This window comes from Xiphophorus maculatus, chromosome 13 (assembly GCF_002775205.1).
Source record: "Xiphophorus maculatus strain JP 163 A chromosome 13, X_maculatus-5.0-male, whole genome shotgun sequence".
Lineage (NCBI taxonomy): Eukaryota > Metazoa > Chordata > Actinopteri > Cyprinodontiformes > Poeciliidae > Xiphophorus > Xiphophorus maculatus.
Genome location: NC_036455.1, coordinates 17,395,912 through 17,420,953, shown reverse-complemented (window position 1 = coordinate 17,420,953; position 25,042 = coordinate 17,395,912). Strand labels below are relative to the sequence as shown.

Genomic DNA, 25,042 nt, shown 5'->3' with positions numbered 1-25,042 from the left:
CTAATTTAGTAGTCGATTAATCGCTAACTAGAGCATACAGACTTGTGAAAAAAAAATCTCACTCAGAGCAGTAATTACAGCAAAACTGTACAAAAAATATGCATTTTGTATTTACGAAAAAAAAAATAGTCTGTAAATATATTCTACCCAAAACTCCTCAAGAGGCATAGATTTCCCATTCAAAATGAAATTTTGTTTAAAAGAAAAATTCCTACTAAGCATCTTTTGCAATCAAACTATTAATTGATTAATCCAAGATAATCAACACATCAGCTTTACACTGTATTAAGTCCAACAGAGAAGGCGAAGCTTTTCTCATGCTAGAAGTATTTATTTCGCTACGAGTGCATCCAGAACTAAAAATGATCAAAGGTACAATAAAGGAATGCTGTTATTGCATTTTAGGCAATAAAATGTTTATTTTCTTATTGAAAAAATGTATTTATTTATTGGCATCTTATGATGTACTTCTGGTATAGTATAAAACAAGGTTTAAGTGGTTAAATGAAAAATCTGCAGAATGTGCCATTTTTTAAATCAAATTAATCATCAGAATAATTGATTACTAAAATAATTGTAATCAGAGAAAATGAACATTTTCTCTAAAATGTTCATGCATTTTAGAGAAGATTTCACTCCAGGCTGGACCAACTAAGCAGCAAAGACAAATAAGCGCAGCTACCTTGACTTTATTTTCCTTATTTTTAATAAAAGCGATTAAAAATAGATTTTGCTTTGCAGAATTGGGGGTAAGTAAAGTCGTCTTCTGTTCAAATGCGCACATTAAATAAGTAAAAACATCAGCTGGGTGCCACAAAACAGCACATCAGCGCGAGTTGGATAATGTTACCAAGATGGAAAAATGAATAAAAAATGAAAACATTTGCAACGGCTTTCACATCTAAAATCCTTTTGAAAGGAGGGTTTCTGAAAGTAGCAGCAGATTTATGAGTGTGAGTTCAGCAGGCAGATGGTTCCTAATGCAAAGCTTTTACAGCACCGGTCAGACCCTATTTGTCACAGTCTGTAACCGGAGAATAAACAGCATGCTCATTGGCTTCGGTTACATGAACAGATCAATACTGAGGTCGTGTTCTGTACGCTGAGCAGCAGCAGCCAGTTCGCTAACAGAAAACCACTGAAAAAAGGGTTTGCTAATGGAAGTTTATATTCATTTAATGAAAAAATAAATGAAACGAAAAACCAAAACAAATAAATACATACACAAGCAGACAAAATCTGAAGCGAGAACAGGTCAGACAGACTCACCTGGTCGCACTTCTTATGGAAGCTGGCTGACATTTCTAATAGCGTGCTGCGTTCATCGAGCGCTGCGGCGAACGCTTTCCACTCCTGCTCCAGCTGACCTGAGATCTGCTTGATCTGCTGGGAGGCGTAGTGACCGGACTCCAGCAGCCGGCTGCCCACCGACACGATGCGGTTGATGTTAACGTACACGTTCTGTGGAGAGCGGAGGAAGAGAAGAAAGGCAAAACGTTTAAAGTAAAAGAAAAAATGTTCAAACTGAAAAAAACTTTGTTAATAGCTGTGTTTCCGTTTACCATGGAATTGCGCACATTGGAAGAACGAGAATAAATGTGCTTAATGGAATGGAAACACGGAAATAAAAAATACGTTTTTTTTTTTATTAATTTTTTGCTAAAAAGTTTTTGTGCTAGGATGAGGTGGTTTTTCCGCCACATTGAAATTAGTGCATTTTGTAAAACTGCAATGGAAACACTTTTTTCACATCACATGATCAACAACCGGCTGTTACTACTGGCAAAAACCACAAAGATGACAGGAAGAGGATTGTTATTTTTTATTTTCTGACATAAAAGCTATAGAGTCACACTTCAAAATATTAATTTTGAATTGTTTCATTGTTGATCATAATAATTGCTCAGTTTTTAAAAAAGGAAACAGGAACAATAAACCTATGAATGCAACAAAAACAAAATATTTTTGAAATAACGTAAAAACTGAGATCAAACTGAAAATTATACTTCCTAAATACATTTTTAGAGATGTGATAACAGTATAACTGAAAAACGGTTTTAATTTAAATCAGTTTTGTCTTTGATGTTCTCATTTCTAACTATGTCTACATATTTGCACAATTGTGAATTACCATGCTTGTTTGTACATGTTGTGGTATGTAAAAAAAAAAGTTTTTCTTGTGAGTTTTTTCTACGTTAATGGAATACCAACGGAGTGTTAGGCACATTTGTTATGGAAAAGCAGCTACCGTGTCGTTTTCTTTGGGAATTTCTTTGGAATCAATTGTTGTAGTGGTGAGTTTTTTTAGTGTGGAAAAAGAGAAATGCACAATAAAAAAGACAAATCTAAAGCAATGAAAGATTAATCTGAAGAATCTCCAGAATCCTTAGCCGAAGGACGATTTCCTCTCTTCAACTGTTTCATAATAGTTATGTAAGGTCGATCGTGAATAGAGAATAGGATTACTTAATACCTAGTTGTGTTGCTGCGATTATGTGGGAAATGAGCAGGCTGCTCTAAACAAACACCCGAACCCAGAACTAGAGGTTGATACTTAGTGCAATAACAATATGATTATGCTGTTGGTAAAGGGGCATGGACTTGAGTCCTAGTGGGCGGAAAAGCATTAGCTCCTGCAGAACATTTGTGGTAGTGTACGAGTGTGTGTGTGCGTGTGTGTCTTACCATGCAGTTCATTGCGAAGTGATTGTGCTGGGTTTGCAGCTCCACAGCGTGGGGGTGGTTGTTGCCAATCTCTGTGTAGCCTGCCAGGAACAAACCTTTGTTGTGCATGATCCAGTCAAACATCTGAGGCAGGAAGATGTCAAAACAGACACACACAGAAACAGACACAGGAGAGAAAAAAAAACAAAAGTTAACTACTGTATATTCAAAGGAGCATCTCCCAGCAGGTGGACAGGGTCCTCAATTGGGTTGGGCGATACAGGTAAAAAGATCAAATTTTTAATCAAAAATAATAATAATTATATCAGATCCGATTTGAATAAATTTTCTTAAACTTTTTTTCTAAAACTTACATTTTAAATGACAGAATAGTATTTTCAAAAAGTAGCTTTTACTTCGGTTATCCCTTCTGGAAGTTGAACGACGCAACATTAGCGCCAGACTACGAGAATCTTTGCTTAATTACGATAGCATAGTCATAATGCTAGAAAAAACGTCTTAAAATTACAAGAAAAAGTTGGTTTAGTGAGAAAAAAAGCTTCAATAAAGTTATGGAGATCTGACGTGACCACCTCAGTTCATGGGGTCTTTTTCTCAACTGTTTTAAAGTTCTGCTACTGATAATTTAATAATGTCAAAAGATGGAGAAATATTTCCTTATATGTAAAACCGATACCATATTTTCAGGTAAGTGTTCTCATAAAATTTTTACTTTATTTTCCTAACAATATAACTACATTCTGGTAACATTAATTCTGCATTATTGTATTATTTTGACTTTATCATCAAACTAATTTATTCTTGCATGATTATGACTGTATTTGTGAGTTAGCTACTTAATTTAAAAAAGAAAAACAATCATAGCCCGGCGCTAATATTTGGTAGATTTGAGCTGAAGTCAAAGTCCAAATAAATAGAAACGTTTGTCAAAACAACATGATGGTGACTTTGGGCGTGTTGACATCACTAAGAAACACGAGGAGTGCATGGGTGAAAAAAAATCCCAATTTCCCAAAATTGTAATCATCAAAAACCAAAACTTCGATTAATGGATAAAATCAATAAAATTGATTTATCGCCCAGCCCTACTCCCCAGTAACATCTACAGCTTATTGCAGCAGGACGTCGGAAAACAAAGCGAGACACATTGCATGCTGGTGAACCCGAGTGAGACTGAGCACAGCGCTGTCAGAATACACAGAAATCGAATGCTTTCTATTAGCGGCATCCTCTCGTGCTCTCCTGAAAAAAAAAAACAAAAAAAACCAAACTTGTGGCCTATGGTGTCCTAGCAACAAGCTCCTGCTGCTGCAGTGTATCCGATACTGCAGTCCTCCTTGCTGCTGCAGCCTGCTATTTTATTCCAATCACTCAAACATGGAGCTTTGAATTTCTCTCCCCGTCTCTATTTTTTGCCGCGGCTGTCATCGCCGGAGCCGTCTGGGTTGGAGCCAGGAGAGGCGGGTCTTTACCTGTATTAGCCTGCCTTAGCTATTATCTGTCGTAATGCATTGTAATCGGATGAAGCCGTTCGGTTCCCCCCTTACAGGAACGTAAAAAGACAGACACGAGTACGTGTGAGCATCACAAACGGCGTTAATCGATGCTGTAATTAAGTTTTAGCTGATTATTGACAGCTGCCTGTCCCACACTGATCACCAGCTCTTGTTATAGGTCACTTCTGCACAACCCCGACCTTCTCTGCGTCCTGCTCGAACAGACGGAGCTGGAAGCACTGATCCAGCTGCAGCTTCCGGACATGCCAGGCCTGGTGGAGGTGTTGTCGGGTGGAGTGCAGCTTGTCCAGCAGCTGGGTGATGCGCGGGACCAGGCCCTGGGTGTCGGCATTACAGACGCCGCCGCTGCCACCGCTGCTGCTACTGCTGCTGCCGCCGGTGCTGCCGTTGCGGTTGGAGAAAGCCTCGCTGCTCTGAATCCGCTGAAGCAACCTGGACACAGATTAAACAAAGATAAAAAACTTTTTCTCTTACTTTTTGCTCTTAAAGTATAATTTAGCAATTTATTCAGAAGTAGGTTGCATTTGAATCACACTTAAGGCGCTACGTGAAGTTTAATATTCTCAGTGTAGACATAAGCGTCATGTTGTTAGCTTCATATTTGGACAGGATATTTTTGGCTGCTCATCTGCATTTCCTAAATAAAGAACTTTAACAGATTAGCTAAAAGTATCCCTAAAAAAAAACCAAACGTTTTTCTAGCCATAAAGAATTTGGGTGTTTAATACCTCATAGTTCAGTAGACTCACTTTGATTGGGGACCAAAGTTGCAACATTTGTTACATTTTCAGCTGCTGCAGTTGGCTTTCACACTGCACTGTGTCAAACAAACCTGTTCACCCCCCTCCTGACGGGGGCTGCACCAAGGATCACTAAAAGAAACGACACAAAAACCTTGGAACAAAACTCTGCGCGCAACTTCCTCCTTCACAAAATGTAAATAAAAATGGAGTGGCGTCAGATTTTAGCAGGTGAAGGATTTATCTTCTGTCTTTGTGCTAGACTAACGCATTTCTTTTGCTTGTATTTACCCAGAATGCCATGCGCTACAGCACTTCCTGCTTTTGGAGTGGTCTCTGGTTCCATTAGCGTTCACAAATGCATTCGAACCGCACTACAGTTTGCTTCAATCCAACATAGACCTAGGCTTTTAGCCAGACCAGAGTTCAACTTTTGGTCTGCATCAGAGTTTGATTACGCTTTCACACTTCCCCTAACGAATCATACTTTCCAGGCAAACAAACTAAAGTTCAACTAAAAAAGGTTAAACAGGGCTGATGTAATAACACCCTTAAAAATACTTTGTTTATGAATGACTTTAGCACATTTCTCAATTTAAACCATGCTCATTTTTTTGACCAAAGAACAAAGAAGATCATTCTTTTACCAGCCTCTGTCCAAGGATAATTTAATAAAGTATTCTGCACACTCTTTGAACACTCACAGGAATGCACTGCAAAAACAGTATCCTAGTCTACAAGTATCTATTTTCAACTTGTGAAATTTCACAGACTGTTTTGCAGCTAATTCTTTCAAGTGCAGTATTTTAGAAAGGAAAAAAAAACATAAGACAACTCATGGCTCTTATCTAAGAGAGGTCTAGTGTTCAAGTGATTTTGCAAACGCTGTTGCACGTCAGATTTGTACATTTAGGTTTATACCTTCTGCTTCACTTTGATTAAAATGTAGTTACTTGAAAAATATCTAAAAAAAAAAAATAAAAATACTATGTTCTATTTACCTCTGGCCCTCAGTGTCAAGCTCCTCTATTGGAGCTTTTATGATTTTCTTCTTCAGCGCAGCATGCTCCTCTATCATCCTCCTCGCCCCCTCCAGATCTTGGGGGAAGTCTTTTCTTGACACAGTTTCCTGCATCTCTTCCAGCCGAGTCAACATCTGGGTGGCGTGACCAGAGAACTCCTCGAACGCAACTCGCACCTGGTCAAACCAAACGACAAAACCCAGTGAATCGCACAAATTCACCATCAGACATAGCGCACATTGCGTTCCTTTGGGGTTTTTTAGGGTTGTGGTCTGTCCTACCTCTATCCATTCTTCGTGGTTGTAGTCCAGGCTGCCGTCAAAGTCAGCTGTGAGTTGGGAGGGGTCCACAACCTTCGTCAAACCCTCGAGCGACACCATGACTGTCTGGTGTAGAGATGCAGGTTGTGGTTAGCCATTTGATAAGTCGAAACTTATCGTTTTCAACTCAAATACAACAAATGTATTTTGTTTCCAGAAATGAAAGCTTCACGTTAAAATTAATGACAGCTTCTTAATCAAATACGAATCTTTGATATGCAGCCAAAAATACCTGAACTTTCTCAGTTATTAAACGAGTTCCTCTGAATGAAACATGTTTCTAAACCTTAAAAAAAAACCTAAATCCTCCCAGCAAGGAGACATTAAAGAATTAATTTCAGAGGTACACGTTTCCTTCTTTGGCTTCTTTGCCTCTGTGTTTCTGCTGAGCCACCTCCACACAACACCCCCGCACACATGGCCAGAGAACCATGGAGACCAAGAGATAGCTTGTGTAGGCCAAACAATGCTCAGATGCACTGTTGTCCTCAAGTAAAGAAGCAAAGGAGCTTGAACAACACAGAAAGAAAACATACTGACACCATCACATTCAGGTGGTCAGTTTACCTCATTACTACACTGCTACAAGGAACACAACGCTAAGCTAGCTGAAAGAAGGCTTCTGAAACATAATTCTCTCTTACAAATAAAGATAGATGAATTTTTTTGGAAATATTTCCACTTGCTAAAAAAAACAAATAGCAATGGTTTGGAAAGTAAAGTAGAGCACTACCCCTCAGTCCTAATGCAGCTGTAAAAGTACAGTTTTCTAAGCTATGAGCGACATGTCTGGATAGCTAGCATCTGCTAAGATGCTACTACTGCTGCTGCCACCAGTTCAGCTTTCTGGTTGACTAATAATCAGAAAAGTTTACCTGGAAAAGTCCAAATTTAGAGTAAATGTGTTCTATATTTTTGCCTTCAATGGATACATCAAAAATATATACACATAAATATTAGTAATAACATTAAAACTGTAATAATCAACAGGTAGGAATGTTTAAATTACATGGTGCAACGATTGTAGTTTTCTGGTCGATTGCAAATCTTTACAAAACCAATTTCGGTTTTGGTTGATACCAATTTTTTTTGGTTTGAAAAGTTGCTGAGCAAAAGGCAGAGCAAAAGGAAACCGTGGCCAGCTTTCAGACCTCTGTAGGTAAAATTGGTGGATAAAATCATTTTCTCAATGGCTGATTGCTCAAAATTAAGGAAATCGGGGCGGATGTATCGGTGCACACCTAAATTGGTCCTGTTGAACGTTTTTCTTTTTTACATGAATACTGTAAATCCCTGGAACACTTACTTAACGTTACCATGATAGGAAAATCTCACTGTGTCTCATGCCTAATAGAAAGGTTTTATTTTTAACCAAGCAGCTAAATTATTCTTACTGAGTTGACTAACGTTGTTATCTTGTCAAAATGATGTGCTGCTGGTCTTATTGTTATTTGATGAATCAATTTAAAGTCCCCATTAAGGTGCTAGTAAATAGGTTAGGCCTATTTCACCAACAATATCATTTTTACTGAATTAAAATAAAACTTGTTCCTGTTGCTGCTTAATAAATATGGACATTTTTATCAAACCGTTCATATTAAGGTAAAGAAACGAGCAGACCTAATTATTGCTTTGTGCGTGTAGCAGCGTATACAATCAATGATCATGTGGCCTTGACAGTGTAGCCCTGCCGCAGGCTACTACTCCATTCAAAATAAATCAATATAATGTCATCAGACTACATTGAACATGCTTGCAAATGAGCATGCGAGTGATCGAAGTCGTTTCTACATCGCTCAGTTCACTCACATTGCTTTGGCCAAACATTTCCACAAAGAAATGCACTGGACAAGAATTCAACAAGAAATTGCACCAGTTGAACCAATCGTTGAGCTTTTACCAGCCTACGTTTCACAGCTGTACATTGCAGTAAGCAAGGGTGGGAGATTAACTGGGATGTAAAGCTTTTGTTTAGTCCCATCAAGAATAACTTCTATAGTACACAAGAAATTACCCAATTTTCAGACTACAAGCGCATTGGCATGGTTTTGTGCTGCCAACGCATCCAAAGTCTGAAAAATCAAAGTTGATCCACCTGGTAGTTCTTACAGTGCATAAGAGGTCTTTCTAAAAACAGTCCTGTTCAATATGGACGCCGTGCAAAAATCCCCCACCAAAGTTACCCAGTTTTTGTATAGGTGAGGTCTAGGTGAAGTCAATGGAAACTCAAATATGAAAGATGGTATTTCAAAGAAAGTTGTATTTTCCCAAAAAATTTATTGAACACGTGTATTACAGTCGTCCAGGCTGCGAGAAAGTGAGAGAGAGCCAGACTTTCAGCAGAAGCTGCCCTGTTTTGTCTTTTCAAGCTTACGCTTACTGAACACGCTGGACCTGAACATGTTTGCAAACTTTTGGACATTTCAGGTAAAGGTCTACATCCTACCAATTAATCACTGCAACTTCTGTTTGTTTTTTTTTTGTCTTGCTAGCTGTGATTAGCAACAGATATAAAATCAAAGGATTTAACTTAATAAGCGCTCACAGCAGTAAATCTAGAAGAAAATGGTTTCGGTTGTGTTCTTATTTCTTGTCATGTTCTTATTCTTAAGGAGAAATCTGAGTGGAGTAAAAAATGGCCTTAGCATCCCAAAACCTTTCAGAATCTAAAGTCTGGAAACCGACCAAACAAATATTTTCCATCTCGTACTACGTCTCTAAATGAGCAGTAAAAATCAGTTTAACACATGACTGACAGCATCACGCATGCTTGTTTGTGTAGTCTGTTGAATATGATGACATTTTTTTCCCCTGGCTGATGATATCTGCATCCAAAGCAGCGAGGAGCCGAAAATAACAAAATGTTCTGACAAAGAGCAGCTGAGCGCAGGGCAACAGCTACAGTGGTTGGTAGCATTGCTCAGCTGACAGAAAACAGGATTCAGAATGTGTGATGAATTCATAGAGTCACAGCACCTCCATCAGTGTAGGACCATGCAGCGTCCTCGTAATTAAACGCGCATATGTTTCTATCCGTCTTTTGTTTTGATAAAAAGTTTCTTTAAAGATTTTCCTCTCACCTCGAACTCAAACTTGGAGCTGCCGAAGTTGGTCCTCTGCTTCTGCCAGAAGTTGTCCGGTTTGATGATGAGGGCAACGTGGATGCAGGACGGAAACGACTCCTGCAGGATCTTCAGTAGAGGCTTGATGCTGTCCCACTTGGAGCCGCGCATATCAACAATGACTGTGAAGCCATGTTTACATACCTCCTCACTGGGATTGGAGGACAGCGGTGGAGGTTAGCCGGAGGAATTAAAGTGTAGTAACGGGGAGGAGGGTGGGTGGAGAGATTGAAGAGCATAATCCAGAGAGAGCGAGAGGAGACACATGGCGGGTGTGGGAAAGGATGAGAGAGGGAGGATGGAAGGGAGAAAGGCAATGGAATTGGAAAAGAAAAAAGGGGGGGAGACGGCGAAGGACAATTAGAACAAACAGTGAAATGACGCATTTTCTCTACTGTGAGAAGCCTACGCGGCAAATGCACATCCCACACGTACCGCCCACATGTTATAAAGCACATGAACCTGCGATAAATGAGTCAAAAACGTCTGCTTTGAGACATAAACACACATCAGGACATTTGAGCAACCTCTTTGCCCTGCAACGTTTGCACCTTGCAGGCAACTCGGACATGAAAAACAGCTCCAAATATCTAAAAAAAACATTTGGAGGGATTTTGAAAACAAATGGTTGACTTGCAGAGACAATTATCAATATTTCTCAACGTAATTTACAACAGGTCTGCTTTTCGTCGCTAAAATGCACTTGCAATAATTCAGCACAATTTTCAAAACGCAGGAATGCTCTTATTAATGCATTTCACTGCAAAAAGTCATTGTATCTTTATATCTCTAATCATCATCTTCTGTCAGCGGAGCAGAGTGTCAGACAACAGCTGTGTGGAGAGGCTGCCTTTACAAAATTGGAATTATTCAGTCACCAAAGAACTCACGCTATAAATACAGATATTTCTCAATGATGAGATGGAAAAGAGAGTACGCTTGAAGGGAAGTACAGAATGTGCAAGACATGTGAAGCAGTAACATACAGGGCTGACAGCTGGCTGAGCAGTCAGAGCAGGAGGAGAACGCGGAAAGGAGGATTAAATTTAAAGGAAGAGGAAGAGTATGGAGGTAAAGACGACTGACGTTTTACCTGGGAGATGAGGAGTTCCTCGTCCACAGCAACTACCGTTCCCTGCTGCACCGCCTCAGCTACTGCGACACTTTGTTTTGCTTTCATATACACACACACACACTCTCTCTCTCTCTTCCTTGCTTCCACACACCTCCTCACGCATGCGCACTCCGCCGCTGTCCGTTTTAATTCCTTCTCCGCTTTGCTCCCCCCCCGCCCTCCTCTCTCTGGTGATACCGCTTTCCATCTTGTTGTCATCAGATGTCTGGTTCGTGTCCCCGCTCTCAGCTCAGGCTTTTCCCTCCACTGTCTCAGCATCCCCGCTTCCATAAAAATGACTTCTGGGAGCGGAGAAGCTGCAGTTATCTAACTGCTCCTGCTTCGCTGCTCACATGTTCATCTCAACCCCGTCACGTTTTTGACTCTACACCACACGCTACATCCACTTTCTCTGGTTGTTTATATCTTTTAAGTTTATTTTTAATATAAAAAAGAAGGAAAAAAAGTTAGAAAACAGATAGGGATGTATTGAATATCTAACCTGGGGATGCAGGCGAGGTAGGCGATCAGTCTCCTCAGGTCATCTGCTCGTATTCTGTCGTGGTTACTTCGTGATGGAAATGTTAATACTGGACCACCACGTCGGTCTCTTCCACCTGAGGCAACAGAAACGTAAGCTGAGGTATTATAACCACGCCTGATTTTCCATATTTTGCCCTTGAAAATAGCAGCTTAATTCAGCTGTCATTTGATATTTGTCCTTAAATCAATGTCTCAAAACCAATGTGAGATAAAATCAATATAAATGTGAACTTCATTATCTGATTTTACCAGCCATTAGACAAAGTATTGCTTTTTTTTAGCTAAAAAAAAAAAAAAAGTAATAGTTTTTTGTTGAAAAGTTCTGCTTTGCTGTGATGCTATGAGAATCTCATATGGCCCATTCTGTGTGTATTTAATCTAAGGTGAAATAAAAGAAACCCAGAAGAGATTAATTAAATTAATTAATTTACTGGTAGTTAGTGGAATTAATTGAAAAACGAATAAAACAAGCTACATAAACTCCCCAGTAAAACCTGTGCCTACCTGTTTACAAACACTGCAGGCTAGAGGTTCATGCCAGCTAGCATGCCTGGGCTAGCTGGAATGCTAGCTAGTCGGCTAGCTGGCTAACACGCCCAGACAAAAGAAACACAATTTTAAAAAATGGTAAGCAAGAAAGTACTGCCTCTGGTAATGACTAATGGGGGGCATTTTAATGTGAAAGAGCAAATGATAAAAAACTATTCTAAACAGTTACCTGTCGTTATAATGAAACTACTGGCTAAACACTGTTAGCGAGCTAATTTCAGAGCTAGTAGCTAGCTCTTAGCCAACTGAACAAAAACATTTTTAAATGCTAAAATTTTTATTAAATAAAATGTATTTGAGTATAGTTAAAAAATGTCTTTTAATGACTCATTAGGATCCATAGCTCTTTCTTACCACAGTCCATATTGTTCTAACTGCTTCAAATGTGTCCCTGCTCCAACACACCTGTTTCAGAAAGTATTAATTACCTTGGACACCATGTAATGCTGTTAATACCCCAACAATTTAAATAAATTCTCAAAAAGTTAACTCTGAACTGAGATTCTCGCCGCACTTCCTCTGGCATCCAGCTAAAATAACTTTAAAATGTGGGAATAGCATAAAAAGCTTTGAAAACTGAACAGTTTGAAACCTTGATATCCCTTCAAACCAGAAATTAGGCCCATGCCTATTGGACAATATCACTGAAAAATCTGCTTTCAAGCTGGTTGCTGACCCAGAACTAGATTAGCTCATAATGTTGTCAGTGTGGGAAAAAATGATCTATAATAATGATCAAATTAGTAACACAACCGAGGTTTCTGATTTTGTAATCTTGTTTCAATACAAGTGTTTATGTGTATTACCGAGGACATGCTGGTAGTTGATCCTACGTACTGTGTTAAAGATATTGCAAATCACAAACTCTGGGCCTTCTCCGATTCAAAACCAAAGAAAAATCAATAGCAAAAATGTGGTTTCCATGGAGTGCATGCAGCTATCTGTACGGGTCTCCACTAATGCTGAATAAACATAACCAGATAAAGATTTCTCTGAGCCCATTTACCAGCACTGCCTGGTCAACCTTAATACTAACTGTGATCATGTGATACAGATAACATTAAAAACAAACAATAATTTCACAAAGTTGCTGCTCCAAAAAGAAACAAATGTCTTTTAACACATATTGGTGTACAACTTTAGATACAGCAAAAAAAACTGGATGTTAAATAATGTGTCTTTTTGCAATAGTCAATATCTGGAAAGCAAAAATATGGCATAAAGATATGCTGTCCGCAAATTACAAATAAATCGTCAGAAATTAAATCATAAGCCCACTTAAATAAGCCACAATTTGCATTAAAAAAAAAACATTTAAAAAATAAGATCATTTCAGCCTAAGAATCTTCTGGCCTCAGTCTTTGTCTTTGATTATAATTTTTTTCGCCGTTTGTCGTCGTGTTTTTAGCCTGAGGCTCGTCTGGTTGAAATAATAGTTCGCTCCAGATCATTTGGAGATGAACAGACACTCGTGTGGAAACTTGCAAAGACGTGTGTGTGACGACCAATTTGTGGGCCGAGCGCAGTCGGCCCACAAATTGGTCGGTTCGGTCTTGTTGTCTTGCGCTTCTCTGCTCAACCTCAGAAAAATCAAAAATCAAAAAAATCAAACGCTCGTGTAGTTTTATACAAACACAACTGACAGACAGCATGGGCGATTTAAAAAAGGTGGAGGAGGAGGAGGGAGACTCAGGATAATATGCTTAGTTCATCTACTCTCCCTCTTCACCATTAGCCTCTCCTTTACCTCCCTCTCTATCTCTCTCGTCCATTTCAAAGTCAATTACTCCGCGAGCGTCTACCCTGGGATGCGCTGGCCGACGGCAAGTCATCTCCATGGCAACGCTGTTCTGTATCTCCCTCCAGCCACCTCAGTATTATTTCATCTGAGTCATTGTCCTCATCGTTGTGCTTCTACCTGTGACCTTTGCAGCACACCGACGATGGGGACCAAAAGAGGAGTCCGCGCACACACACACACGCCCACCCCCACACACATTCTACATTGGCATGGACGTAATCTGCATGAGCGTTATTTCTTTATACCGAAATGCAGGAAGGATAATATTTTCGCGTGCAGTACAAAGAATCCTGCTGGACGTTTTTTTGGGGGCCTGCTGCAAGTTTTCTCTGGCACGACTCAAGCTGTCTGCGTGAGTTCTAGGATGTGTGTGTGTTAGACGAAGCCAAGAGAAGACACGGGCAGCCGCAGCTCTTTGTTTTGCAGTCCTGTTGACACTGGTTATACAATGTACGCCAGTCAGTGTGTGTTCTGAGGGTAGCGTGTGTGTATGCATCAAAGTGTTTGAAGATGGGTCAGGGGCTAAGTGTTCGGGCCTTGGACTTACTCCCCTTTCACCTCCCTTCTCCTGAGTTTTAACAGGCAGAGTGAGCAGCTTGTTATTATGTCCACACTGTGTGTGCATGTGTGTGAGAGAGAGAGCTGAAGCACTTAAAGAGACGGACCGTAGAGCATCTACAGCTTAATACCAGCTACCTGTGTGTGATGGGTCTCTGCAGCCTACTGTAAACACACTTTGATATGCCCTGAACAGACAGCTGGGGTTTGGAGATGTGCGTGTGTGTAGGTGTGTGGGCGTGGGTGTGTGGGGGTGTGCAGGCGTGTGTGCGCGCGTGTGCGTGTGTGTGTGTGTGTGTGGAATGTAAAAAAAAAAAAAAAATTGAAAAGAAAATCTTACCGGACAGAAAAGCAACTTTCTCTTTCAGGATGGGGAGCACTTCCATCGCTCTCATCTCCTCATTTCTCCGAAATCCTAAAGAGGAGCAGAAGAAAGAAAGAAAAAAAGCTTAGAGCTGAAGAATAATAAAACAAAACATCACTGTTCCTTTTACCTCTCTCCGTGAGCCTAACGTGTTTTTTTTTTTTTTTCTTTCCCACCCCTTCAGGGCAGATTACTTTGGGACAAAGCAGATGCCGCCTAATTGTAATCTGGAGATCTGCGCTTAAAAACACATGCAGCTGGGTTACGTCACGATTTATTGTCTTTTTCGCTTACACACTTGGAAAAGACAAAGCTGAGAGTGAACAGCCAGAGAAACGGCTGCAGTGGGAGAAAGAGAGGCCAGAAACAACAGAAGGAAAGAAAGACGGGCCTCCTAGCTCTTTCTGTACTCTGCTGACAGTCGTCAACGTAAAACGGCCGAGTTTAAATGTACATTTAAAGCTTCCAAATTGACTCTTTTTTCTTATTTTTTTGCTAAACCAATTTTTAAAAAAACCCTCAGATATAGTTTGTCACCTGCAGAACAACAGACCGTGGCCATTTCTTTGTACTTGTGTAGTTATTTTGGTGCTAAACCTGAATTGCGCAATGGAAAACATTGCGCAATTTGTTAGCATCTTTAAATCTGCAAGCAGCTAACAAGAATCAATGAACACATTGTTCTGGTGTTCTGGTCACATACGGCAAAAGGCAACCAACTAGTTATTTTGTGTTCATCTCTGTTTTTCCAAGTTGTTTTCTTGCATTTTTTTCCAGTTAAATTACTCCTTACAAGCTGTTCACCATTATTTGGTTGCGGGAGAAAAATTATTGAGGAAAACTTGGGAACAATAAAACAGGACCAGAATGGCCTGGAATGAAATTCACAAGCCAGGTTAAAATCTGCAAGAAGTTTACCTAATTTACCTCCTGTGATGTCATGAACTAAAGTACACAAAAAGTAGAAGTTGCAGATTTTTCAACGGTGCGCATTGTAAAGGGGCAGTATTAAATTTTTTCCACATACATAGTGCCATTCTGTACCTCAATCAAGTATTAAAAAGCTATATATGCATATATCAAAAATGACTTGAAAAGAAATTTGACTTTGCAATTTAATTGGGCCTTTGTCTCTTCAAAAACACCTGCTCTTTCTGAAACTCCGCCTTCAGGAAGTCATCTCATCCTCTATTAACCCTTTAATAGAGAGTTTACCAGCGTTGAGTAGTAGCTCGTGTAATGAGCTACTTCCAGGTGTTTGCTAATTGCCGCTGGCTAGTCTGAAGGAGGTGAGTGGTGGCTGTGAGGAGGAGCTTCATCCTCGAAGGCGGAGCTAGGTCAACCCAGGCATTTTACACAGCTGAATGATTGCTATAGGAGATTGATTGATTTCTCATACATGCATGAAAGAATCTAAGCAACACTTCAGGCATGTTTTTGATGAGGGACTAACATTGTAACATGATGTAAAAGCTCAAAAAGTCGATTTCACATGACACTGCCCCTTTTAAAATCGCTGTACGCTGTTGAAATTTTAACATGAAAATGCAGACTTTCTTATTAGCATCTTTAAATCCTCAAGCAGCTGACAAAAACACAATAAACATACAATAATCTCAAGCACCATATTTGACCTGATTCATTTGAGCAAATTTTTTCTTGAGTCCTGTACAGTCTCTGATTCTTTCTGTATTGATATTTTTGCTGTTGTGTGAATCTGCATGCCTCCATTTGCCTTTGCTGCTGATATTTCTATGCTATTCCATTCTATTTCCTATACTATAACTGTCTGATGAATCATTGAACAACCCAACACTGTCATGTATACCAATAACACAAAACCATTCATGGATTAATTTTAATTTACTTTAATGAGGCATTAACACGTGCAACACACAAACTCTAAAGTTCTCACCTGGGAGAGAATTTTAAATGAAGTAGTTTTTATCAAAGTAAGAAAACTGTTAACAAAAAAAAGCCTGAATGTAAATGGAATAACCTCAGTTCGGCTTCTCAGACCACTAATCTTACTCATTCGCTACTGTGTAATGAATCACCCAATAGCGGCTGAACCTTCACTCAGTTCCTTTCTTCGTAATACCGCGGTGCTTTCTTGTGAAAATCTCCTGGCACACAAAATAACTGATATGATTTCCATGCAAGGATATCTGGAGCAAATATGGAAAATAATGGCAAAAAAAAAATAGTAATAATCTGGCAGGGATACCCAGCACAGCTAACCATCACCCTATATAAATGTCAAACTGGATGATCTCATGGGCGTTGTGGTGTGAACTGTAATCCTGAGCTTAAGTTGAGAAAATATTCAATAAGTGAAAACCTGCTTAAGTAACTGCCGCGCACAGACACAGCCTTCCCTAAAGTGATTATCTCCCATCCGAGCTTCAGCAGACAGGAACACAGATTTTGTCCTTCAGACAGAGCATACGTCTGGTTAGTGTGACTGATGAGCCGGACAGGACGTGTCCGCCCACATGTCTCTGTGACATTCTGCCTCTTTTTCCTATTCTTAGACATCAGAGTCCAGACCATCTCTGATGCGTTACTCTCAACATCGTCCTTTTTCTGGGACGTTTTGCGACAGTAATCTGCCCAACGTACGCAGAGAGCTGAATCTGTGTCAGTATCGGTCTTCTATGCTGCTACCAATAACAGCTGGTCAGTATTTTTTTCAATCAAAGGTACTAAGGCGCTACAGGAGCACCCTGATAACACTCTTTGGTGTGGAAAATCTTATAGAGAGAAGTAAACTCTATAAACTATTTTTGGGATGACTGAGGTATTCAGATTGCTACTGAGAGAGAGAATGAGAGTCCAGGAGGCAACAGGAAGTTTTAATTGTTATGTTTTTTTTGTTGTGTTGTTGTTTTTTTACTTTCAATTAAATCATGAAGCATGCTAGATTTAGAAATGTTGGCAATTTTTTTTGTCACTTAAAAAACTAGATCTGCATACAGTAGGAATACAGATTTTTTTTAAGTCATAATGCTAATTAAGCTAACTGCTAATACATATTTAAATTAGGGCTGCTAATTTAGGGACAATATGGCTGAAAAATGCATCATGAAAGCATTTCAGTAAATATGAATAATTATTGGTTAGTTTTCTGAAATAATACCAAACTGGTGGCGTGGCTTTTCTTGTTTTATCCACAGTTCTCACTCAACATCGTTGTTTTTTTGTTTTTTTTAAGCAGTTATGAAGTACAGTGGCCAAATCTTAAACTACTGCTGAAAGGTTGTTGCTAGGTAACCAAAGAGTGATTGAGTTGGTTGATGCCACCAACTTTGCTTAGAAAGTTGGTGGCATGAGACGCTGAGCGGCTAAAGCCTTCCTTCTGCTTTAGCCGAGGGAATGCTGGTTGTGGATCGGAGTTCATGAAATTATTATCTATTGATATCGATCACGTGTCTATCACAATATAGATTGTTATTGATTTATTCTCCTTCCCTAATATTATATTGATGTAACTAACAATTATTTAATAATCTATACATTAATAATCTATAGATTATTCTGACAATTACTCTCTCGTAAAAAATTGGCACATTCTACATATTTTTCATTTTTTATACAATATTAGATGCAAATAACCAATTTAATTTCTTTTTTAAAGAAGAAAATAAAATGTAATTGCCTAAATACAATAACATAGGATTCCTTTAGTAAATCTAAACCAGGTGAGGTAAAAACCACTTGAGGAGTTTTGGCTAAAATCTATTTACAGATAAAGTTGTTTTTATCTTAAATGCAACATGAAGATGTTTTTGTACAATTCTGGATTAATTACGGCTCTGAGTCGGTTCTTTTTCCAGTAAATGTCAGTTTTGTTTTGACAATTAATCTACCACTAAATTAGTTGAGGACTATGTCTACAGCCAATTGATTCCAATTAATTGTTTCAGCCCTAATACAATATAACTATTGAAAGGCACTATGAATGGCTTTATATCTCAATTTGTGTGAGGTAATTACATTTACAGTGTGTAACACTGGATTAAAAATAAAGAATTAGAAGTAACTCCACCTTCTGCTCACAGCAAAGTGTTGTATTTAATAGAGCATGCTAATAAGACGGTAATCTCTTCTGCCACCTGAGGAAACTGGTGACAATCAGGGCTTGTTTCTATCTTTACTCCATTTCACTCCCTCAACTGGTTCCCCGCCTTCTCTCAAGGGAAAACACAACAAATTAGCAAGCTTAACTACATTTCCCTGCGCGCTCGAGTAGAAAGTAGTCTTCAGTGGAAATGGGTTGAGGACCAATAAGTTAAGGTTAAAAACTGAGAGCAAATCCCTACAATCTGAAATTGTGAACGCTTTCTTTCTTTACCTTCCCATCATTACATAACATTTGCGGTAAACATTGTGAGCAGCTGGAGGAGCTTAGCCCCACATGTGAGCGAACAAAGAGATCAGTCTGGATTCTCTCACTATTGAGCCATTTATCATCTGAAGCAACAACAACGTTTGATCAGGCCCCGCAAACTGCTGTCTGCCTGGCCGGCTGCCACTGAGCAGGAGGAAAATCAAAGGTCAAGGGGGGGGAGAAAAAAAAAAGAAAGAAAAAAAGACAAATGTTGACAAGACTACAAGCTGAGGACCGCAGTGTGTTTCTGTTAGAGGGTGTGTGTGTGTGTGTGTGTGTGTGTGTGTGTGGGTGTATGCGTGTGTGTGTGTGTACAAGGACAGCAGACACTGACCGCGCTAACGGTGTGAGCTGGATATTGTGCGGTGAAATTTAACGGTCACTGGGTTAGAATTTGCTCAGCGACACAGAATCTTCTGAAAATACATCCGAAATAAACCCGACGGTTCATTGGAGACATTAGATGCTTTTCCCCTTACTTTAACCAGTAACTCCAGTAAAATCCAGAGTCTCGGGTACGGGTGCACCGGTTGCAGCTTTTTGGCCGATCATCACATCTCTTTTCAAAACCTGACCTACCGATTCTAATTTTGGCTTTATTTTTGCCTGAAAAATTGCTAACTAAAGAGACAAAGTTGCTAAATTGGGCTAACTTTTTTCACCCTGATGCAGATGTGCATACATGACTAGTCAGCTCTCTCTCTAAAAGTAACTGGCTGATTTTCAGACCTTTCTGAAGGTAAATAAGATTGCTGGATAAGACTGGTTTCTCACGTAAGTATTGGCCGATTGGTGACCTCCCAAAATTAAGGAAATAATCGTCCATCCGATTCATTGGTGCCCCATTAGCCTCGGGTGGCGCACATCTGCATGTTGGACTCGATATAGTGCATGCGGTTAAAAAAGGAAAGTTTAGAAACCAAGTCTCATCACTTTTCTGCACTCTGCCGTGCACTGGGACAGGAGAAAGTGGCACAGCAGCTAAATATAGACTAGCCAGGTCACACCCACTCTCTCTTACAAACACACACTTAGCTCATGCAGAGGGACAAGGAGACATTTCTGGATAAATGATGAGCAAACACAACTTAAAAAAAGAGGGAGAGCTGGAAAAAAATGGGAGGCTAATGAGACATCTGAGTCTTCATAACTAGGCTGAAGGAAAATAAGTGTGTGAAACTGAACACGGATTGATGGAGGAACGGAATAATGAGCTGGACTGAGGAAAAGGACTAAAAAAATAAAGACTGTCAAGTCTCTCCTGTCTTTTATTTCATCTTCTTCAACTTTTCTTTTTTCCCCCTATTCACTTTCTCTTCAGAAAGTTTAAACTCCACATCTATCAGAGTTACAACGAAACTAACTTATCTGGCTATCTTCGCCAGACAGGAAACGGTACCTGTCAGCGGAATGAGGGCAGAGCCGGTGTGCGCATACTGCCACCTGTGATTGATCGCCCAACAAGCCATGCTCGATCACTCGTGCGTAAACCATAGGGAAGAACATCCATAAGTCGCCGAGGATTCGGCTCCTCTGATGGAGAAAGGGTCCGCCGCCGTCTTCAGCTCTTGATCCGCCGGATGGCTGACGTGTTGAAGGGACCCACAGTGGGCAGAGCTACAGCAGCAATTAAAGCTAATCCTGGGAATCCTGAGGCGAGATATTCCAGCACTCCAGACGACCAAAAACCGAGCTTTCTTTGCCGCTTCCATGCACGTCCGCATGGAAAAGCTGAAGCAGACGTTTCCACGGCAAGGGACGCCTCACCTCGCGCCAGCCGCAGCATCCAGTGTGTATTTCATGTGGCATAAGGTGCGCCGCTAATCTCTCTGTCTTTTGGAAAGGCGAGTTCCCTGGGGTAATCCTAATTGTGTAGGAGGGGCAGTAATTATAACATGCCTGCACTGCATTTATGAACCCTAGGAAGCTGCTTAGCATAGCATGAGACTTGAGGTGGATGGGGAAAAGTCCTTACAGTTCAGGAGGGACTTGGCTGGAACATCAAAAACACATCACAAGTCTTTCCAGGGAAGCTGGAGTAGACATTTAAACTATCTGTGGTTAAGGCAGCAGCCCACATTCACTTCAATCTGCAAGAAAGTGGGATTGTACAAAGGCAAGAGGCAGATTTGGTGCGTAAGCTCCCTAAAAGGGACGATCACAAAGTCAATGAGTTGTTTCCAGGCAACTCAACTCACTTCTAAGGTTTTCTGAAGAAATAAAAAGCATCAAGTTCTAAAGTTGTTCCAAGCTAATCTCAAGAACACAAACACACGACAGATAGTTGGAAGTTACATTGGGTCAGTTCCGAACTACCTAGTGTCTATCATTTCAGACAGCAGCCAGGCTTTCCTGGTGTGGACATCTTAGCCATAACAGAATTCATAACACTCAAAGAATCATCCAAAACTACAACAACAACTAAAGTGTAAGGGCCTTGATTTCCTCAATTTTGTGAGACTGGCAATCGGCCGATACTTCCATGGGAATCCACCGATCCAATCTACATTCGTAAAAATCTGACAATCAGTCACTATATATATAGATATATATATGATCAAGATTTGAGAGTGCAGAGTTTTTGTAAACTCATTTGTAAATTTATTGCAGGCTACATACAAGCCACAATTTTATTAGCTCCTCTACGTCATGTCAAATAAGAAGAAACGACTTAAATTATATTGTTACGGAAGTTCTTTCTCAGTAGAAAACTGCTTAAGATGTTTATGCAGAAATATTAAATTCACACACCTGCTATGAATCTTATTTTTGCTTTTTATGTATTGCATCTAAAGCAGTTGCCACGAATTCATCTGCTTGCCCAGCATAGATTTAGCTAGTTAGATTAACTTTCACTGTGTGTTTATCCCTACATGGCATAGATTTTGATGGACAAATGGAAACAATCTTGTAATTCCTTCATTTTTGTCTTTAATTTATAAACTACTAACTCTACCAAAGAAATTGCTGCACATTATTTCTTGTATGTTTTTTAAATCCTTCAAAGGAAGTCAAAACTAAATCACTGACATTCAGAATCAGACATAAATAAAAGAACAACAAATACTTTCATTTCTCAGTGTCTCTTTGGCTTACCGTAGATTATAGCAGCATTTACTTCAACAACGGCAAGTACATTTAGAAAGTGAAATACCTCAGTCCGGCCTTAAATCCACGCCAGGAATCTTCTTCAAAAGACTAAAGTGAACTGCTACAGCTCTGATTTCCCCCGCAAGACAAAACTAAACCCAGATCAGTTTTACCCAAACAACAGAGTCCCAATGCTTTGCGGGGTGAAGGGACTTGTGCGGAGGGTGTGAAACGCGGCTATCACCACTAAGGCTGCGCCCCGTGAGTCACAGAGAGGGCAACAGATGAGAGCGAAATGCCAGACGTGTCCATCATTCCTCGCAGAAAATGACCCAGAGTCAAGCGCTCACCGTTCCGGGCCACGACCGTCGCCGGGTCGGGTTCCCGTTTCTGTCTCGGAATATGTCAACACTCTGCTTCACCTAGGAGACTTCCTCCGAGGGGTCAAGTGGGCATTAACTTGCACATGCAACAACAAAGCACTCAATGTAAACTAGCTTACTACGTGATTATGACAAATACTTCAGGGTGGCGGCACCGGACGGCGTCCATGTTTAGAAAGGAGGGGGGTTGGAGGGGAGATGGGAAACACAACAGCTGCCTGGACGGGGACAGACGGGTCGGGTGGTGCAGTCAGCTGAGGCGGTGAGGAGAAAATATGCCGACAAATGGAAGCTCTCGCTCAATCTTCTCCGTTTGATTAAAGGGTAGTAACACGCAGGCTCAATTTCTTAATGGCTCCGAAGCAGCTGACTGGGTCAACCTGGTCGTGGGCCAGCTGGCGTAACTCGGGAGGAACCAGAATCGAGCGCGCGTGCGTTTATGTGTGCGTGTGTGTAGCTCCGAACTTCCCACGTTCACATCATGCCAGAAATTCCAGGTTGAGGGATGTGTGGGAATAGCAGGGATTTTTCTGAGGTTGAAGGGGGGGGTAGGAATAGCGTGTCGACAACACAACCCCTCCGACCCGCTCACGAGTAAAGCCTCAATAAAAAAATAAAAAAAAGAAACTGGACAGGATAGATTTTTTTTTTGTACGAGCCTTGCTGCTTCAACATGGGAAAACATCTGAAAGGAATTAATCTAATTTTGACTGTTTAAATTGATTTATTTCATCATGGAAAGGTTTTACATTTCCCATGATTCAAATTTTTTGATCTTCCAAGCCACATGTACAAACGATGGAAGTGCTGGACTATTTTAGCTTCCTCATAAAAAACAAGATTAAGTTGCAAATGGAAACAAGTACAGAAAGAATAATAATAAAAAAACACATTTGGAGACTGTGCATTCACGGCAGGCCTGCTTACTCCACTTTAATCAAACTCCAGTCCGTTTGTCTAGAAAGTCCAGTTCGCTTGGGGAGGTGTGAGCGCGCAATCGAACTCTGGTCTGGCTAAAAACCCTCGGTCTCAGATCCACTGAAGTGAATTCTGGTGCGGTTCCAATGGGTATGTGAACGCCAAGCAGACCAGAGACCGCTCCAAAAGCAGGAAGTGGACTACAGCGCAGGGCTTTCTGGGTGAATAAAACCAAAACTAGCGTGAGTCTAACGCTAGAGTGAGAAACGTCAACAACAAAAGAGAAATTCTACAGCCGCTAAAATCTCACGCTACTCCATTTTTGTTTATAATTCGTGAAGAAGGAAGTAGCACTGCTTTAATTTTAATGGTTGTGGGAATGCTCTATGAATCCATGGCATCATTAGCTGCTTCAAATAGCAGATTTTGAATAAATAATCTGATAGACTGTCAGCAAACTGAAACTGGGACATTATAGAGTGCTTCAGTATATGAAGCACTCTATAATGCTTCATATATAATGCCACTCTATAATGCCATATGTTTTGTATTCCAAAACATATGGCCAATTCAACACACACTAAACCAACCATCTTTACATTCCCATCTAATACACTGAACTCTTCTTGTTGCAACACAGACAAAAAAGAAGAGCTGAAATAATCCATCTCTGTATCTAAAATGGCCAATCCTGAGAAAACATTTGTTTTGAAAATGCCTCCTGCATCAGTATGAGATTTTCTGTTACTGTTAAAAGGATTTTCTCTTCCCGCCCCTTCTTCTTCTTGCATACAGATTATTTTACTCTCTACTCCTCTGAGGCCTTTTTCACAGAATTTCTGCTAAATAAGGTCCTGGAACTGTGAGCGCATGGAGAAATCTTCAGCGAGTCGACTGAATCCAGTCTTCTTTTTCACCTGTCAAATAATCACCTTGTTACCGGCTGCGTCTCAGCCATGACTGATTCACTCTCCTGCTCCCGTCCTCATGAAGTTTTGCACCTCCATCTCTCCAAAACTTTTTTTCTCGCCGCTGACTACTTTCCGAAAGGCTTTATTCTAGTGTGAACATTTACTGTCAAATGTTTATTGCTTTTACAACGATGTAAAAAAAAAAAAAGAAAAGAAGAGAAGAAAATCCAGACTAACCACGAATATATATTATCATTGCAACTTTCAAAAAATATTGAAGGATCATGTTTTCCTAATTTAAAATATTATGAAACTACTAAAGGAGTGCACAGATACTGGACTGTTGTAATCAAACTATTGTCATTGATTCCCTCCTAATTAGTTGCATAAAGTACAATACTGGATAAAAAGTGGACACTTAATTTCAGCAACATCTATTTGTTTTTACCTGAATCTGAACTTATTTGCTTTAAAGACAAAGTTTTCTGCTCGACTCTTGTCGTTTTTGTAACAAATGTTCTTACTGATCTTTACTAATAAAAAAATATATATTTTCTGTGTGACTGTAAATGTATGACGTTGTTTGCAACTTGACAGTAGGACGGGAATCACAGTACACCCATTCCCCAAAAAAAAAAAAAAAAAAAAAAAAAAAAACCCAGACTACGACACTACAGAAAAAGAAGTCAATTTAAGCGCAGGTTCCAACTCCGAACGCCATGTTTGAGTCTTTGAAGAATCGAATAATTTGCCTAAATTGCATAAATTTTGCACCTTAACTCAAAGTAACCACTCACCACTCACCGAATATACAGTTATCCTCCTCATTTGTTAAAAATATCATTTCCATTAGATCATCTCAGTCTGCCACTGACTCACTCTCCTCACCCTGCCTTAGCTATCATTAGTCCACTTTACCTCTGACGGCTCCTGCCCCACTTTTCTGGCCTAATAAAGAGGCTCCGACTGGTCGTGGCACCGGCTGTGTTACTGCGCTCCGCGGAAGCAAGACGAG

At 40.1% G+C, this 25,042-nt stretch overlaps 1 protein-coding gene across 7 annotated transcripts in view; it reads right to left on the bottom strand.

Moving 5' to 3' along the window:
• The window catches only part of LOC102222464 (triple functional domain protein), a 90,981-nt gene that overhangs the window by 46,830 nt on the left and 19,109 nt on the right, over positions 1-25,042 (bottom strand). For 6 of the 7 annotated variants that reach the window (XM_023345164.1, XM_023345168.1, XM_023345165.1 and 3 more), the window contains exons 3-10: positions 14,312-14,386; positions 11,023-11,137; positions 9,365-9,557; positions 6,246-6,350; positions 5,944-6,140; positions 4,382-4,634; positions 2,686-2,808; positions 1,270-1,461 (exon numbers count right to left, since the gene is read on the bottom strand). In XM_023345164.1, coding sequence (XP_023200932.1) covers positions 1,270-1,461; positions 2,686-2,808; positions 4,382-4,634; positions 5,944-6,140; positions 6,246-6,350; positions 9,365-9,557; positions 11,023-11,137; positions 14,312-14,386 — 1,253 coding nt within the window. Of the gene's footprint in view, positions 1-1,269; positions 1,462-2,685; positions 2,809-4,381; positions 4,635-5,943; positions 6,141-6,245; positions 6,351-9,364; positions 9,558-10,499; positions 10,676-11,022; positions 11,138-14,311; positions 14,387-25,042 lie in introns of those variants that run through there. The other variant, XM_023345169.1, reaches the window with a different exon arrangement.